Here is a 15,778-nt window from a genome sequence, read left to right on the forward strand (position 1 = left end):
AAGGTGGGGAACTGGCTTTTAGAGAGGAGGGGGCTTAGAGTAGATGTTTTGATTAGAAGGGATGGTATCCCATGCTGGAGGGTGAGTTTATCCAGACCTTCCCAAGGAACAGATGACCACCCTCTCCCTCCCAACAAGTGCTCCCTCAGCCCCATGCCTCCCTCCCTAACAGATCTCACTACACTGGGTTATGTTTGCTGGTTTCTTGTCTGTCTCTCCCAGTGGACAGCACCTTGCGCAGTGCCTAGCGCACACCAGGCGCCCCGTCCGTCCTTTCTGAATGCATCAGTGGCATATAGCGTGGATGGGAAGACAAAGAAAGTGGCAGGAAAGTGGCGATATGGGATAAGAAAAGCCTAAGATAGGACAGTGACAGACCTGGGAGGAGGAAGCCCTGTGGGGTTTGAAAGTCCTAATTTACATGCTGCTTGGCTGAGCAGGGGAAGCATCCTAGGAAGAGAGGAGAAGGGGCGCTTCTACCTCTGGAGGCCGGGTCGGAAGCAGCAGGATGGAAGCAGGGAGAAGAGGCTCACTGTGTGGAAGTCAAGAGCGAGCAGGTGGACTCGGACGGTGAGTGTATCATTCTCTCTGCACCTCTGGCTTACTGCTGCGTCTGAGTGTCCTCATGTGGAGGATGGCGCACCTTCTAGGCTACTGGGAGGTTTAGTGCATCAATACACGTAAATGCTTCATGGATAGGGCCTGGCAGGTGTAACCCCTGGGTGGGCAGCTCTGTCCTAACATGCAGCTTTTGCAGAAAGAGACAGCCACGGCGGCTCGGAGGTCTACCAGTTCTCCCGTGTGTGTTAAGCCCGTTGGATGCAGCTTGATGTCACTGAAGTAACACAGGTGGTCACGAGAGTGCTCCTGAGTGGGGTGAGGACTGGGGCGGGGTTCCCTGCTCACACGGCCAGCACATCTGGGACTTGGGCAGGAGAAAGGACACCTGGGGCGCTCCCCCTCTGCTGATGTCAGAACCAGTCACTCAGTGTGAGGGTGGGTGCCAGGGGGCTGCTTTTTCTCTAATCAGTGCGAATCATAGGAAGGAGCATCAGCCCCCTAGGCCAGGACACCTGAGCGAACACGGACCAAGGGAAGGAAACCACAGTGCCACACCACCATGGCTTTGAGCCAGCTCATTTCGTCCCGGCCTCCAGAGCTACGGCAGGTGCGGCGGTGCGGGGAGGGGAGCACGCTGAGCCAGGAGTCAGGAGGGGCTTCTGCCCCGAATCAGGTTTGGGACCAGTCGCCGCCCTTGTCTGGGCCCACATTCCTGCCGGAAGGATGGGGAGGTTGGGCTCGGTGCTGACTGAGCTTTCTTCAACTTCTAACTCCCGAAGATTCGAAGTTTGTTCCCGGCGTGTCAACAATTCCCGCTCTGTTGCGGGCGTTTAAGATGCCTCCTGTTATTCCTACTAAGCGCGGAGCGTCTGACACACCTGCCTGCCACTGTTCGTTCGCAAACAAAGGACTTCGGGTTCACAAGTGTCCGCGAGATCCTGCAGTGGAGGGAGCTGGTCTTCGGCCTGTCAGACTATTTTGTTTTTTTTTTTTTTGTATTTTTAAGATTTTATTTATTTATTTGACGGTCAGAGATCACAAGTAGGCAGAGAGAGGGGGAAGCAGGCTCCCCGCTGAGCAGAGAGCCCGATGCGGGGCTCGATCCCGGATCAGGACCTGAGCCTAAGGCAGAGGCTTTAACCCACTGAGCCACCCAGGCGTCCCAGACTATTTTGAAAGGCTTGTCACAGGCGGGGATGGGGTCACGGGGCTGCTCGGATGGATCAGAAACGTGTGTATTTTGGGGAGATTTTAAAAGGAGAGGCCTTGCTCCTGACCCTGGGCAGAGGCTGTTTTGCCTGCTCTGTCCCATGTGGAACTGGACTGAAGGGAGCTGTCTCCCCTCACCCAGCTCTGGGACCTCTGGGACTCACTTCCTCCGGGGGGGCCAGACCAGCTCCGGCGCTGCCCCTGGCCTCTTCTCCTTCCTGATGACGTTCTGAGTGTCGAAGTCTTAAGACCGTGGCTCCCCATGGCTGGTCAAACAGATCAACATCTCCATTCTTTTCCAGGGAGGTAGATTCAGGGAGCCAGATCCCAGGAGAGGCTAAGGAAGCCAGCTGGCTTGACTGTCCGTATCCCCAGGCCTTTGGGTCTCTTTGGGGTCCAGCTTGGCCAAGAGGCCTTTCGTTGAAGTTATGGTGTCTGGAGCACAGCTGCCCCCATCCAAATGTTGTGGTAGGATAATGGGGATCCCATACAATCATCCCATACAATCCCACACAATCATCTGACGAGCTAGGGGTACAGTTGCCCGAGGGGGCCTGCCAGGCGGTCTTTGGGCCCATCTGTAGGATTCCTGCTTTCCGGCACCAGCTCTGTCCTCTGTTGGGATGAGAGCCATCTCCACGGGGTCTGACAGCCACATGCCCTTTGGCAGTAAGACACAGTTGGTTCCTGCCTTGGGGCTCGCCCCCAGCCCCTGTACCCCAGTGGGGAGCAAGCAGGAGGGAGTTTGTCCCAGGGATTCGGAGCAGGTGCAGGATGTCTCCCCAGGCCCAGGGACAGGGAAGCTGCTTTCCTGGGGCCCACAGGCCTCTGGGCCAACACCAGAAGGCAAGACAGGCACAGCAGGACCTGTCCTTCCTCTTGCGGCACAGGTAGGGCAGAGGTAGGGGAGACATAGCACCTCCTGGGTCAGGTAGGAGTCAGAGAGGCTCCTGGGCCTTCCTGCCCTGCCCTGGACTGGCTCTAAGCGCAGAGACAGGTTTGGCATCTTCTCATCCAGAGCTTTCTGCCATTTCTCTGTTTTTTTTTCAACTCACGTTGCTCTCTCTTGGTTGAGGGTATCCCTCCATGTGGCTTCGTCCGCCTGGAACGCTCTGCCCCTCCTTTCATCCGGCAGGTGATACAGCTGCCCACATCCTTTTTCTTAACACCCTCTCTTCTCCTAGCCTCCCTGGGATCACGTCCTCCCATCTTCTTCCTGACTTGTTGGGTGTGTCTCTCTGGGCTCTTGGCGAGCTCCTTTCTGTCTGACACCCAAATGTCTGGGGCAGCCCATGGGGGACCCGCCCCCTCCCCCCTGCGTTATCGACTCTTCTGTGGGGCGGTGGCGGTTGGCTCACAACTTTAAATTCCATCTACGGCCCAACGACTCTTAACTTTTATCTCCACTCTGGACTGTCCTTGACCTGCAGGCTTTCAGATGTGCACTTGGTGACTCTAACCAGGCAACAGAGTGCGACAGACCCCAAACCAAACTCCTCACTCCCCATCGCCCAAACCCGTTGCTTCTTCAAGCTCCTCCACCCCACAAAACGATCCACTGCACCCCCGTTGTTCAAGCCCCAAGCCTAGGTACGACCTGTCATTCTCTCTCATCCTCCACGTTCAAATCATTCACAGAAGCCTTGACTCCGAACCCCAACCGTGTCTCTTGGGACCCATCATTATGGGCCCCTGAGGCCCCCATCTTCTCTTGCCTGCACTCTAAGAGCGTCAGCCGGCTGGGGGTTTCAAAAACGCGAACCCGAGGGTGTGACTCACCAGCATAAAACCCTCCCTCGGCCCCCACTGTCCTCAGGATAAAATTCCAGCTCCCCGTCTTGGCTGATGGGCTGCTCACGGCCTGGCTCCCACTGACCGCCCTGGACATCTGTCATTCCCTACACCTTCCCCTCCTCTACCCAGCCACGGGCGCCTCCTCAGCTCCTCCGACATGGCAGGCTTGTCCTCTCCCTGTTCTTGTTAGTCCCTCAGCCTGGAATGTTCTTCCCACGCTCTTAGTGTGGCTGGCTCCCTTCCTGTCATATGGCCTTCCCAGAGAGGCCTCCTCCGATGCCCCCAACCTGAAGTAGCCGCGCCGGACCCTTTACCCGGCCACCATTTTAAACCCTGACGTTTTCCTTTGTGATTTGTTGTCGTTTCTCTCCCACTGGAATATAAAACTCCACGAGAATAAAGGTTCCCCGGAGCCTAGAGTGGTGTCTGGTGCACAGCAGATGAAGGACCGATGGCCCCTGGTAGAGGGAGGTGAGCCGAGAGGCCAGGAGATGGTTCGCGCATGTGAGGTGATGTTGGGCTGCGTGAAGGTGGTGGACAGGGGATGCAGAGAAGCAAGAGAAATCGGGGGGGGGGGAACAAAAGCGTTAGGAGGGTGACAGGGTGCTTCCTGGCCAGGGGAATGGTCTAGGAGATGGAGGGTTGCAGGGAGGCAACAAAAGAACGGTAGCGAGTAACATTTGGGATGTGTTGACTTTGTCCAAGAGAAATCTGACAGCAGAGCTGTCTCGGGGGCAGTTAGATGGGTGGTTCTGGATCTGAGGTGAGGCACAGAGGAGATATTGTACCTTTACCTTTGTGTACCATAGCGGGAGCCCTGGGTGGGGCCAAGCCCTCAGGGAGAAGAGAGTAGCCCAGGAGACGGGACCTATTCACGGCCATTCAACTTGCAGGCTCTTGGGACCTGTGACCCCGTTGACTGCCCCATCCCCTTGTGAGGCCCTCCAGGCCCCAGGCTCTGTGGCTTCACCCTCTCCCAGTCCCTGCGACTCCCCTGACTGCTTCTTCTCAGTCTCCACCACAGGCTCCTTCTGGAATGTTCCGCGAACGTATAGCCCGCTTTCTCCTGGGGCACTCTCTTCTCCCTCTGCCTCAGAATGTGACCTTATTGGGCAATAAAGTTTTTGTAATTGATAATTACAAATGTAACTAGTTATAATGAGTTGCTACTGAATTGGGCCGGCCCTCATCCAATGACTGGTACCCTTACAAGAAGAGAAAATGGGGACACGGAGACACACAGAGACAAGGTGCCGCGTGATGACGGAGGCAGAGATTGGAGTCACGCTGCCACTAGCCAAAGGAATGTCAGGGATGGTCAGCCACCACCAGGGAATTCTGTCGCTTTCGGGCGGAGCATGGCCCTGCCGATGCCTTGATTTTGGACATCCAGCCCCTAGAGCTGTGAGAGAATATATTTCTGTTTTAAGCCTCTGAGTCTGTGGTCCTTGGTTCCAGTGGCCCCGGGACACTAATGCAACCGTCAAAGGTGAATTGGCTGAGCCCCCCACCTTGATGCCTCGGGGTGGGGAAGGGAGCCGGCAAGCCCATCCTACGAGAATACCCACATCTGCCCGAGCTCCGGGGCTCCCCCCACAGATCGTCCTTTCCTTCCAGGAGGGAAGATGCAGAGGCCGCCTCCTCGGCCTCTGCAGATGCTGGCTTTGCTCCTCCGTGCTGGTTCTCTGCAGGGCACCATTTGTCATTGCTGCAAGGAGGCGGGTGAGGCCCAGCTCCAAGGTGACCCATTCCCTGCCACACAGAGGAGCCCTTCACAGATCTATTTGCTGTGGCCCCAGCTGCAAACAGCAGAGGATCACTTCTCCACGAGGCATCTGAGGACCAGGCCCCCGGATCCCTGGCTAAGGAGGGCTAAGGACAGACACCCACCCCCAATCTGTAACGATGTAGACCCCACAAAGACCAATTATGGGAAGAGCGCCCGTGTTCTGAAGAAAGGCACTGGCCGGGCAGGCTGCAGCTCAGAGACGGGGATGTCCCTGCCCCCGAGCTTCAAGTCCCACATGTAAGACCAGGTCAGTCCAGGCTTTTCTGCTGCCCCCTTGTCTCGGGAGTGAGCTCTGGGGCCCACGGAAGCAGGTTAGCTTGTGCATAGAAGTACCCATGAGATAACCCACTCCAGATGAACGCCAGAAGGTTCTGGGAAGTACCCACTTCTTCCTTATGGGGGGACCCCTACGTCGGTGCTCCTGAAGCTTCTCTAAAGTCCTCCCAGAGGCAGGTGAGGCCAGGCCCGCAGGCACTGGCGATGGAAGGACCTCAAGGCACCTCTCCAAAGTCAAAGACAATTCCCTCCGCTGTATGTCTTATCTTAAAAACTCTTGTGGATTTTGTATTCAACTCCATAAAATCAACTGCCTTGTTTTTAGTAAAACAGTGACATTCTACATGATTTACAACTCAGTTGCTTGGCTCTGCGTGTGTTCTCCCATGTGGACAGTTCAGCGTCATGCCAAGGCTCAGAGGAGGGTACCTGGGGGGTGGGCTGTGGGTCTACAGGAGGGAGGGAGGCAGGCGAGGAGCAGCTTGCACAGGCCATTCGTCAGAACACCCTGGAGTGTCACTACGGGAGGGAAAAAAACACCCAGAGGCTTCTGGGGGGGTCAGTCTCACAGCTGGAGTGGCCTCTCCTGCTGCCACTGGGCTACCCCCACCGTCTCTAGGTCAGTGTGTGGTCTCTGGCTCCTGGTGGAACGAGGCTGCTCTTAGAAACCGGCTATCAGGGGAGAGGCTGGCAGGAGCACAGCCATAGTTGGGGGGAGGCAGCCTGAGGGCAGGCAGCTCGGGGGTGGAGGCTGAGCTGGGGACCACCCCAGCTACACATCTTCCGTCTGTTAGCATAGAAGATTTGGTCAGTGCAGATGATCAAACGCGGAGGCCAAATCTTGCTTTTCCTTCTCTCCGCTTCCTTAGTAGGGAGTAGCTCTCCCTACTCTTGCTCTTTCCAGATGTTTAACCCCCTGGAGGCTGGCTTAACGCCTCCAGCACCCCCAGCGCTGGTGAGTGCCCACCCTGCCCTGGGGCTTCCTATAGAGGAAGCCGGCACCTAGTGGCTGAAGTCCTTTCCAGCCTCTGCTCCCCACTCTGCTGGAGATGACAAGGTCCCTCTCCTGCCCCTGAGGGTCAGCAGGAGGCCTGCCCAGGTGGCCAGCTGGCAAGCTGAAGAAAGCTGCATCCAAGCCTCACTCGGATCCTGTTGCCCAGCCAGAGGCACTGCTGCCTGAGAAGCTACTGAAAATAGTCTAAGTCTACGCAGCTTAGTGGGGATCCAAGCATGGGGCCGACGGGGGTGGGGCCGGGGGACCCTGGGCTTCTCGAGCTGGCCTTGGGAAGAATTAGATAGAGGCAAGAAAAAGAACTGTGCGCCCAGAAGTTCCACTCATCTTCTATTCCAGGGACAGGAGTCACTTAAAGGTGTCCCAGTGCCCTTGGAGAGATGGGAGCCCCACCCCCTCCACTCCAGGAGCCGGAGCTGCAGTGTCGAATGGCCTGGGTTTATTCTCTTTGCAAAGAGAGGCACAGGGAGACCATCCACACAGCCAGCACATCCTCTCCCTGCGCAGCACAACCCGGGCTGTGTGTGTCCGCAGGACCTAGAGCAGGCAGAAGAGACATTTCCCAGAGTCCCTCCACGAACGTCTCCAGGGTAAACTCGGTCTGACTGCCTGTAGCCTGGAAGAGGTCCCACTGCCTTCCCTAATGCACAGCTGGCCTGCCCCAGGCGCTCTGCAGTCAGGCCCTGGAAAATCTGTGCTGAATTTGCACCTTTGGGTTAAGAAATGGTGAAAATGGTAGTTCTCCGAGTAGCCTGGCCAAAGCCAGCCCCGGCTCCATCCACCCCCTCAGCCCTTGCTGCCCCCTCTCCCTGGGATCCTCCTTTTCATCCCTCCCGGCTTAGCTGATGCCTGCTCAGGCTTGATGTCTTAGGTCGGGAAGCCTTCCCGCCCACAGGGCTGGACTGAGCTCCTCTGATGTACCTGGTGGGCACTCAGTCACTCCCGCGCGCATTCACAGGACAAAGACGCATTGTGGCCTGCAACCTGCCAGCCCGTGCTAGGCAGCGGGGCTCCAGGCGGACAGGGCTGGGGGTGGGTGGGTGAGGGGGGAGAAGCCACCTAGCTCTGGCGGAGGAGCTGCAGCTCTCGGGGCTGGAAGGGCCGCGCTTCCCAAGGTCCGCCCCAGCTCTCTAAGTGCTGGAGGCAGCGCCCCCTTCCCCCCACACCCATCTCCTCCTTCGGTCTCCGCCTGGATGGCTGCGCTCCCGGGTGCGATTTGGGGGCCAAGGTCCAAGCACTTCGCCCGGCCCGGCGGCTCAGACAAAGGCTGCGCCGGGAACAAAGGCTGCACCACCGCGGCCGCGCGGGTTTGCGGCGCTCCACGCTCGTGCTTCCACGCGGCCTTCCGTCTGGCAAACATCCACTTTAAAAAATCAAATGAAGGCAGAAATCTCTTCCCCAAACAGTCCTCCCCCTCCGGGAAGGGGGAGGGGCGAAGGGCGCCCCCACGGTCGGGAGCAAGGCGGCGGGGGCGCAGGCAAGGCCGGCGGCTGGGCTGCGAGCGCCGCGGCTCTGGCGTCCCGCAGGGCTGGGGAGAGGCGCGGCCCGCCGGGTGCGCGGTGCCCTGCCGCAGTCGGGGCGGGCGCGAGGCGCCCCTGCATTGCAGAGCGCGGGGTGCGGAGGGGGGCGCGGGCGGGTGTGCCTGCGTGCGCGCGTGTGCGTGCGCGCGTGTGTGCACGCGCGCCGCCCGGCCGCCGCGCCCCAGTTTGCTCGGCGCTGCAGTCCCTCGCCCCCTCCCCTTTGCACCCACTCTCCTCCCCCTCACCGCCGCAGCACGCGCGTCCCCACCTCCCAGCAGCTCCCAGGGCGAGTCTGCCCAGTAACTGTGGGGGCGGGAGGGGAGAGAGTTGCTGGAAGGAAGGCTTCCGGCGGCCTGCTCCCTGCAGCGCCCTCCCCCACACGAAGTTCACTGCCAAGCCACAGGGCTGGCCAGAGGCCCGTGGACCCCTACCCTCGGGGCTGTCCCAGCTGTCCCTTTGGCTCGAGGCAGATTCTGCCCTGGCGCTGCGGCTGCAGTTCGGGCTCCCCCCTCCCCCCACGGTTATCATTTATCAGGCGGGTGAAATCCTGGGAAACTTTTCCTGCCGTGAATGAGGCACTTGTATTCGTTTAGGGGAAGGGAGGGTCTCACGGTTCCTCTGCTCTGGCCACGTTCCCCTCCCATTACTTGAAAGGATACCTGTCCAAGACCAGAGGGAGAGGGATTCATGAGGCCTGGTGGGGGCCCCGGTCTGTTCCCTGTCCGGGGTGGGCCTCTCCTGTCTTTTCCCCAATCTGTCATCTCTCCCGTGTATTTTGCCAGGGGCTGGAGGATGCTAATTTCAACTGGAGGCCTCTTGGAGGTCTGAGCTCCTAGTCCTCTGGGGAAGGGTCTGGTGCGGATCAGGCGTCCGGCTCGGTGCAGGCTCATTGCCTCAGGGACCTGGTATGGCCGAGGACTGAGACGTGTGTTTGTAATGAAGCAGAGGTGTTTTCCTTTCCCCCTGGTCTCTGTCCCAGCATCCACCCCTGCCAGTAACCTCAGGGTGCAGCTTGCTCCCTGGGCTTCCACGAGGGGCTGGCTGGTGTTTCCTGTGCCCCAAGGTACTGCCTGGCTGAGGCTTGGCTCTCAGAAGGGCTCCGTCTCCCAGGCAGGTCCGACCTGGGTCCTCACCCTGGGGAGGTGACCTGGTCACTCAGGGAGAGCCGGGATTCTGCAGAGTACCCTGTCCCATTTCCCGTTTGTTCTGCAAAACTCAAACCGGATTTCCTGAGCAGGAGCCCCTGGTCACCCTGCCCTTCTCTGTTACAGTCCTGCAGGTCATCATCCCAGCTCCGGCGGCTCCAGGCTCGCCCAGGGTGGCTGCCAAGGCCAGCCCGGGGCTCCCACGCTGCTACTGCCAGGGTGCAGATGTCTGCTGACCCAAAGCCACTTCTGGGAACAGCCTGGAGGCTTTCGGTGGCCAGGGTGGCCGCCAGGAACCCTGTCGCTGCTGGAGCGGGGCAGGGATGAGGCTGAGGTTTGCACAGGGGGCGGCTCAGGAAAGCTGCCCAGGGCATGTGCCCGAGCCCAGAAAATCCTCCAGCAGCCAGCAGCCAGGGGGAAGTCTGGGAGTCGACAGGGCCAAGGGCTGCTGTGTGCAGAGGGGAGAGGTGCTTAAGGAAGTGATCCCTACAGAGGGCCCAGGGGCAGCTGGGGCAAGGCCCACACCTCGGGCTAATGGTCTCTGGCAAGTACCCCACAGACTGGTGCTCCTCTGGGCTGCCCTGAAACTGACATGTGTGCAGCCATCCCTCCGACTCTGGCCCGGGGCCAGCGAGCAGACTACCAGCTCGGCTCCCCAGGCCAGCTTTTCTCTGCAGAGCCTCCAGTGCCAACCTTCACTCATGTTCAAGGCCAGTGGCTCTCAGAGAGCCATCCTGGGACAGCAGGTCCTGTCTCCTCCATCTGAGCCTACTGGGGCTCCCTGGCCCTCCACCATCAGCCATGATGATGATCCTGGACTTGGTTCAGATGCTCTATGGGGCAGAGGCTAAGGTAGAAACAGCCTGGAAGCCGGGGGGCACAGGTGTTGGAGGGCTTCCGTGAGGTTTGGTCTGTTATCCCCAGGAGGCAAAAGCACTAATACACCGCCCCCCCCATCAAGGCCTTGGAACATGTAAGGAGCCGAGCCTGAGCCACCTCCCCTGGACTGCCCACTCTGCTTTCATCACTAAGAGGTTCAGGACTTGGGGATGGCCTCCAGGGGCTCTCTCTTCGAGGACACCCTAGAAATTGGCTTGGGGGGCAGGAGAGCACACGCAGACCCAGCTTCTCAGGTCCTGTCCAGAGAGGAACGTCTGAGCAACCTGGGGGTTTATCTGGCCACTCAGATCCCCTGGCAGGCCCAAGCTCATCTACTTCCTTCTGTGGCAGAGAGAGACCTAGATTAGGGAGAGCAGTCCAGTCGGTCCGTCTGTGGTGGAGACTTCTGCCCCAAGTGGACATTAGGGAAACTGAATGCTTCTTTCTTTTTCGCACCCTGTACACAGGGTCCCCAAGGGTCCCTTTTCCTCAGCACCTGGCAACCCGAGCGCCGTTCTTACCGTCCAGTGACAGCCAGTCATGCTGGGAGGAAGGGAGTGTGGGCAGGGCCCGAGCTTTGTACTCAAACACCACTGAGTTGGAGATGATCTGGTTGTTGAAGGCAACTTGTAGGGTCACGAGACCAGTGTCATGGGCTGCAAGAAAAGGAAAGAGAGGTCAGGGTGGGGGCGGGCGTGGGGGTGGGGACCGTTCCATCTGATGTACCACACAGGAACCTGGAGGGCCCCCTCCCCACCCCCCTTCCCTGGGCGACCCCAGCCTCTGCCTGCTCTTTCCTCGAGGCCCAGATGTAGCGCTTCTCCTTCCAGGAAACTTCTCTGGACGCCAGACTCAGGCAGGCACCCTGCGATCACTCCCAAACCCAAGTAATCGCCCGAGTGCTCCTCTGCTCCCTGGTGAGGACAGGTACCAGTGCCGATTTGCCGAATGAATGCGTGAATGAATGGGCGCCAACCCCGCCCATGGTGCCTGACTTCTCCCGCATCCCATCTCTCCTAGACGGCGTCCAGAAACGGCATTTGCTGCGGAGTCTTGGTGCTTATTTCTCTGTTTCATCCTCTCCTGCAAGCTCGTCCCGCCGCACTCAGCATGGCCTTCCGTGTATTTTCAGAAGTTCCCTTCCTTCCGGACGAGGGCAAGAGCCTCAGCCGCGCCTGTTACTCTGGGCCCACGGGGGCCGATCTGGGGGTGCTCGCACGAAGCTTAGGGCTCCCTCCCATGCTGAGACGGTGGCCTTTGGGAAGGCAGGCCCCTGTGGGTCTCATTAACCCTTCTGTCCCCAACATAGGGCTCAATGAAGACTGCACGGCTTGAGTAAACAGCTGGGACGTTCTCGTTGTCGGCAAGAAGAGAGCCCGCCCCTGGCGGACAACTGCTTCGGTTCTGGGGTAAAGGGGGCTGCACAGCTCCTGTTGAAATCTTGGGGGCAGTGGCCCACAGAGATGGCCCTGGGGGCCAGTATGGGCGTGCAGCCTGCTCACCCCACCAGGCCTCATCCTCTGGTAGATGTCAGGGCTCTGTGCTCTCTGCCCTGCTTTTTTGGAACACCAGATACCAGTGCCCGGGGCCTCCCCAGGCCAGATTTCCAGGGAGGACGCACACAGCGATCATGTTACTGCTTGGGCGCTCGGTTTGCAGTTTACAGACTTGAGAAAGCCATCCAGGCCAGCTGCTCCCCGGGGCAGCGCAGAGCTCCGGCTTCCCTCTGAGGCGGACCTTGCTTCCCATGGGAAAGCCAGCTCATTGAGCTGTGGCCTCTGTTCTTCCCAGGTAGATGTGTGATGCCACTGTCCCCAGAGCGGGTCTTCAGGATGTCACTGCCCCAGGGGGACCAGTGGGCTTCCCCCTGCACTTTCTACCCCGGTGTGGTCTCTTAGCTCCGGACCAGAAGCTGAACTAGTGGCTCCATGGTGGGCTGGGGGGAGGGGGTCCTGTAGGACCTACTGCAGTGCCTCTCTGGGCAGGGGTTCCCGGCCAAGTCCAGAACCTCCGGCGGCCCTGACGGCGTCCCCAGGCAGACTTCCAAGTTCATGGTCACTCATCCTCCCTGGAGATTTGCCTTGTTTACCAACAGGAAGAAAACGCAGCCCGCACACACCCCATCTGAGCCTGCTCAGCTCTGCGCCTATCAGCAGGTCTCCCGGCGTCCGAGGGAGGCTTCTCTGTGTCACACGTTTTGACCCGGGAGGGTGGGGAGTTCCTCAACCCCTGCTCTTCTCCACACCTTCCAGCATCTCCTGGCACTTGTACCACCTGTGATGCTGGAATGTGGACGATTGAAAGCATCCCATCCTTCCACAGGCATACAGAACGGAGAGGAGAGGACATAGTGTCGTCTCTGGGTCCCAGACCAGCAGCTGGGTGCAGGCAGGCCATTGCGCAGGGCGCGTCCTCGGCTCTCTCCCTCCCCTCCTTCAGTGCATCAGGGGGTGCCGGCCCCTCCACTTGTCTCCACCCCCCCTGCCACCGCTCTGAGCCAAGCTGCCGGCCTTTCTCACCTCGAGTCCTGCTGTGGGCAACCTCAGCTGTCCGGAGACCCACCTGTTCCTGCCAGGATGGTATTGGGGGGTGAGGGGCTACATCCCAAAGCCTCCACCTGAAACTGGTGGGCATGCGTTGCCCGGGGAGCTCCCCTCCTGAAGTCAGGAAAGATCACCCCTCTGCCCGCTTCCTACAGTCTCCGTGTTTCTGTTCTCCCTCCCAGCAATCTGTTCTCCCACGCACCCAGAATCATCTTTTAGAGACATAATTTAGATCGCATCACTTCCCTACTTAAAACTAATGGCTTCGCATTGCAAGTGAAACCAAATCAGACTCCTTCCCGTGATTCAGAAGGATGGACAGGGGTTGGTCCCCACCATCTTCTCCAGCCCTGCAGTGTTCGGCTCCCCCACAACCTGTTCCACTCTCCCTCCGACTTGCTTGGTGATTTGTCTCCTTGTTTCTTTCTGTCTCTTGCAGTAAAGTGTAAGCTTCGCGAGATCTGGGTGCAGGTCTGTCCTGGTCACCTCTTTGTGCCCAGGGCCAAGGTCAGTGCCTGGCACGGTACAGCCCCTCAATCGTTTGTTGAATGAATTGTTTCAAAACGCAGTGCACTTGCCCACCTCAAGTTGAATTCTACCCCTTGCCTTTGGTGACCTCCCGGGAATCCAGGGTAGGGCTGTCCTGCCAGCCAGGTCTTCTGGTCGGTGGCTTCTCCTGTCTCCTCCTGGGCCCAGGGGTGCCTTTCCTGAAGTCCCAGGTCTTCCGTCATTATGCCCCTCACTCTGAGCTCAGTGCCCTGACTTGGTCGTCTCTCTCCTGGGCTTGGAGCACTACCGAGATCTTGTAGGGGGCAGACTCCATGCTGCGTGGGTCTGTGGCCCGTGGTGGTGGTAGGGGACCGTGTTCCTGGTCAGGGTCTGGTCTCTTCATCAGGGTGCCGGGCTAGTGAGTGGCGGCCACGTGTGCCCCCTGTGTCCCCTCCTCCCGTGTCATTCCCTGCTCCTAAGGTGTCTCCTCTTGTGCTCCCCGGCCTTTGAGCCCTTCTCTCTGGCAAGGCCAGTTTGGCTCTAGATTCAGGTGTTCCTTCCTCAAGATCAGCTCCTTCTCCTGAGCCCTCGGAAGGCTCGCGGAGGGGCCCGAGCAGCCAGTCTACTCCCCACCCCCGCCAACGCAGTGGTTTCGTTGCATGATCGATTCCTCCCTGGGCCGATTGCTCCTCGGGGTCAGAGTTGGGCTGAGGGGCTGGGCTTCAGCCCTACTCCGTCCTAGATGCCTAGCAGGGCCTGGTAGACGATCTGATGAATGAAGGAACGCGCGCCTACACCCAGCACTGTCTTACAGAGTGACATGCTTCAGTTTGGGCCTGAAAGCAGAGCTGTCCCAAGGGGACCCCCTCTTTGTGGTTAGTTGCAGAACAAAAGGGTGCTCGAGCTGTGGGGCCCCGGCTCTCTGTGTCTGTCTGAGCCTGTGGCTTCTCATCTCTGCGTCCAAGACGTGCTCTGTTAGAGGAGCTGAACCCCTGGTAGACAGGCTGGCCTAGGCAGACTCCGTTGCCAGGGTTTGGGACCCAGGAAGGCTCTGGGACCAGCATAGCGGCCTGCCGAGAGACCCAACAGCGCTGAGCCCCTCTCTTCCTTGACGCAGAAAGCCCTAAGGCTTCCCACAGGGAGCGCCTTCCCGAACTGAGCCTGGGAACCCAGCGCTACACGGACCTCCCTCCCCCTCTGCTCTCACCCATCTGACAGCTGGCTTTTCAGATGTCGAAATGGAGGCCCCGAGGGGTCAAATACGGGCCTAGAGTCACCAGATGGTAAGTGGCTATCTGGGGTGTGCTGTGATGCGCCAGGTCCTGGCTTGGGATGTTGTCCAGAGGGCATGCAAAGGCCAGTCTTTTTGTGGAAGGGTCAGATAACCTAGGACAGGCAAGGTCTGGGACCTCCGCCAGGCAAGACCCAGGTACCGGAAGTGGCTTCTATTTATAGGGCAGGCGAGTCCTGCCCCCGCAGCAGGTGGTGAGCGGACGGCAGGATAACAGGCTGCTCTCTCCCCCTGCCCCCTGGAGCGGAGGTGGTGGGGAGTGGCGGCGGCATTGGCCACGCAGCCTGGAGCCGTGCTAGGCTGACCTGCGCTGGCCTCCTGAGGGCTGTGCTCCGGGCGAAGCCGGGCTGCCGGGAGCGAAGGGGGCTAAGTGCGTCCTCCGGAGCTGGCCAGGCAGTGGTGGGGGCAGGGGCAGGATGGGGAGGCCACCCTGGGCATCATCCCTGCCTCTCTGCGGTATTTGTGGTGAGGGAGGTGCCAAGTTCACGTGGGGGCTAAACCCAGGAACCCAGTTCTGGGGCATTCTTCCCCGCCGGGCTGCACAGGGAAAGGAGCAAGAATGAAGGAAGAATTTTCCATGTGAATCCAGGAGCCCCAGGCTGGGGGGGGGGGGATGGTGTGGATGGAGGCAGAGAGCTGGGGTGGCCCAAGATTCCTGTCCCCACTTGTCTTTGCAAGCCCTCAGCCTCCACAGGGAGCACTGGCTCCTTTTGTAGACGCCTGGCTTCGGAGAACACGGGGTAGGGCTTGCTCTCTGTTCGTTCTCCGGGCGAGCTGGAGTCCAAGGACACATTGCCCACCACGGGCACTGGAACACCAGAACTCTGCAAACAGATTCCTTCACAGAGACTGATCTCCTTGTGGGGTGCCCCGGCGGACACCTGATGACCGGGAAAGGCACGGATCCCGGCTGCACGCGGCTGGCAGGCCAGAGGTCAAGGAGTTGAGCAGACGGGAACGTCTGTCTAGCCAAGCAGATGATGATGAGGGAGGGAGGTGAAGGTCAGAGCCACAGGGACAGCAGAGGGGTCTTGCCCCTGAAACTGGTAGCAAATTATATGACGTGCCCTTTTTGGGGTGCGGGTGCATGGCTCCACATTCTCAAGGGAGTTCGCGCCCATTTTTCTCAGTTTGACCCTCCTTCCCACTGCCACCAGGTCTCCATCCCTCTCTGCACTGCTCAGTGCTCCGTGAGCCTCAACTGATGACGTTATACTAGTTGTTCGGGGACCCCTCCGTCCCAGCGGGGGACCCTGAGGCTCAAAGTACT

At 59.4% G+C, this 15,778-nt stretch overlaps 1 protein-coding gene across 1 annotated transcript in view; it reads right to left on the reverse strand.

The window, feature by feature from the left end:
• Nucleotides 1-15,778, reverse strand: part of CAMTA1 (calmodulin binding transcription activator 1) — an 814,502-nt gene that overhangs the window by 64,048 nt on the left and 734,676 nt on the right. The window contains exon 11 of the mRNA XM_080800235.1: nucleotides 10,707-10,841. Within this exon, the coding sequence (XP_080656361.1) occupies nucleotides 10,707-10,841 (135 nt within the window). The remainder of the gene's footprint in view (nucleotides 1-10,706; nucleotides 10,842-15,778) is intronic.

The sequence above is a fragment of the Martes martes genome (assembly GCF_963455335.1).
Source record: "Martes martes genome assembly, chromosome: 4".
In the NCBI taxonomy this organism is placed as follows: domain Eukaryota; kingdom Metazoa; phylum Chordata; class Mammalia; order Carnivora; family Mustelidae; genus Martes; species Martes martes.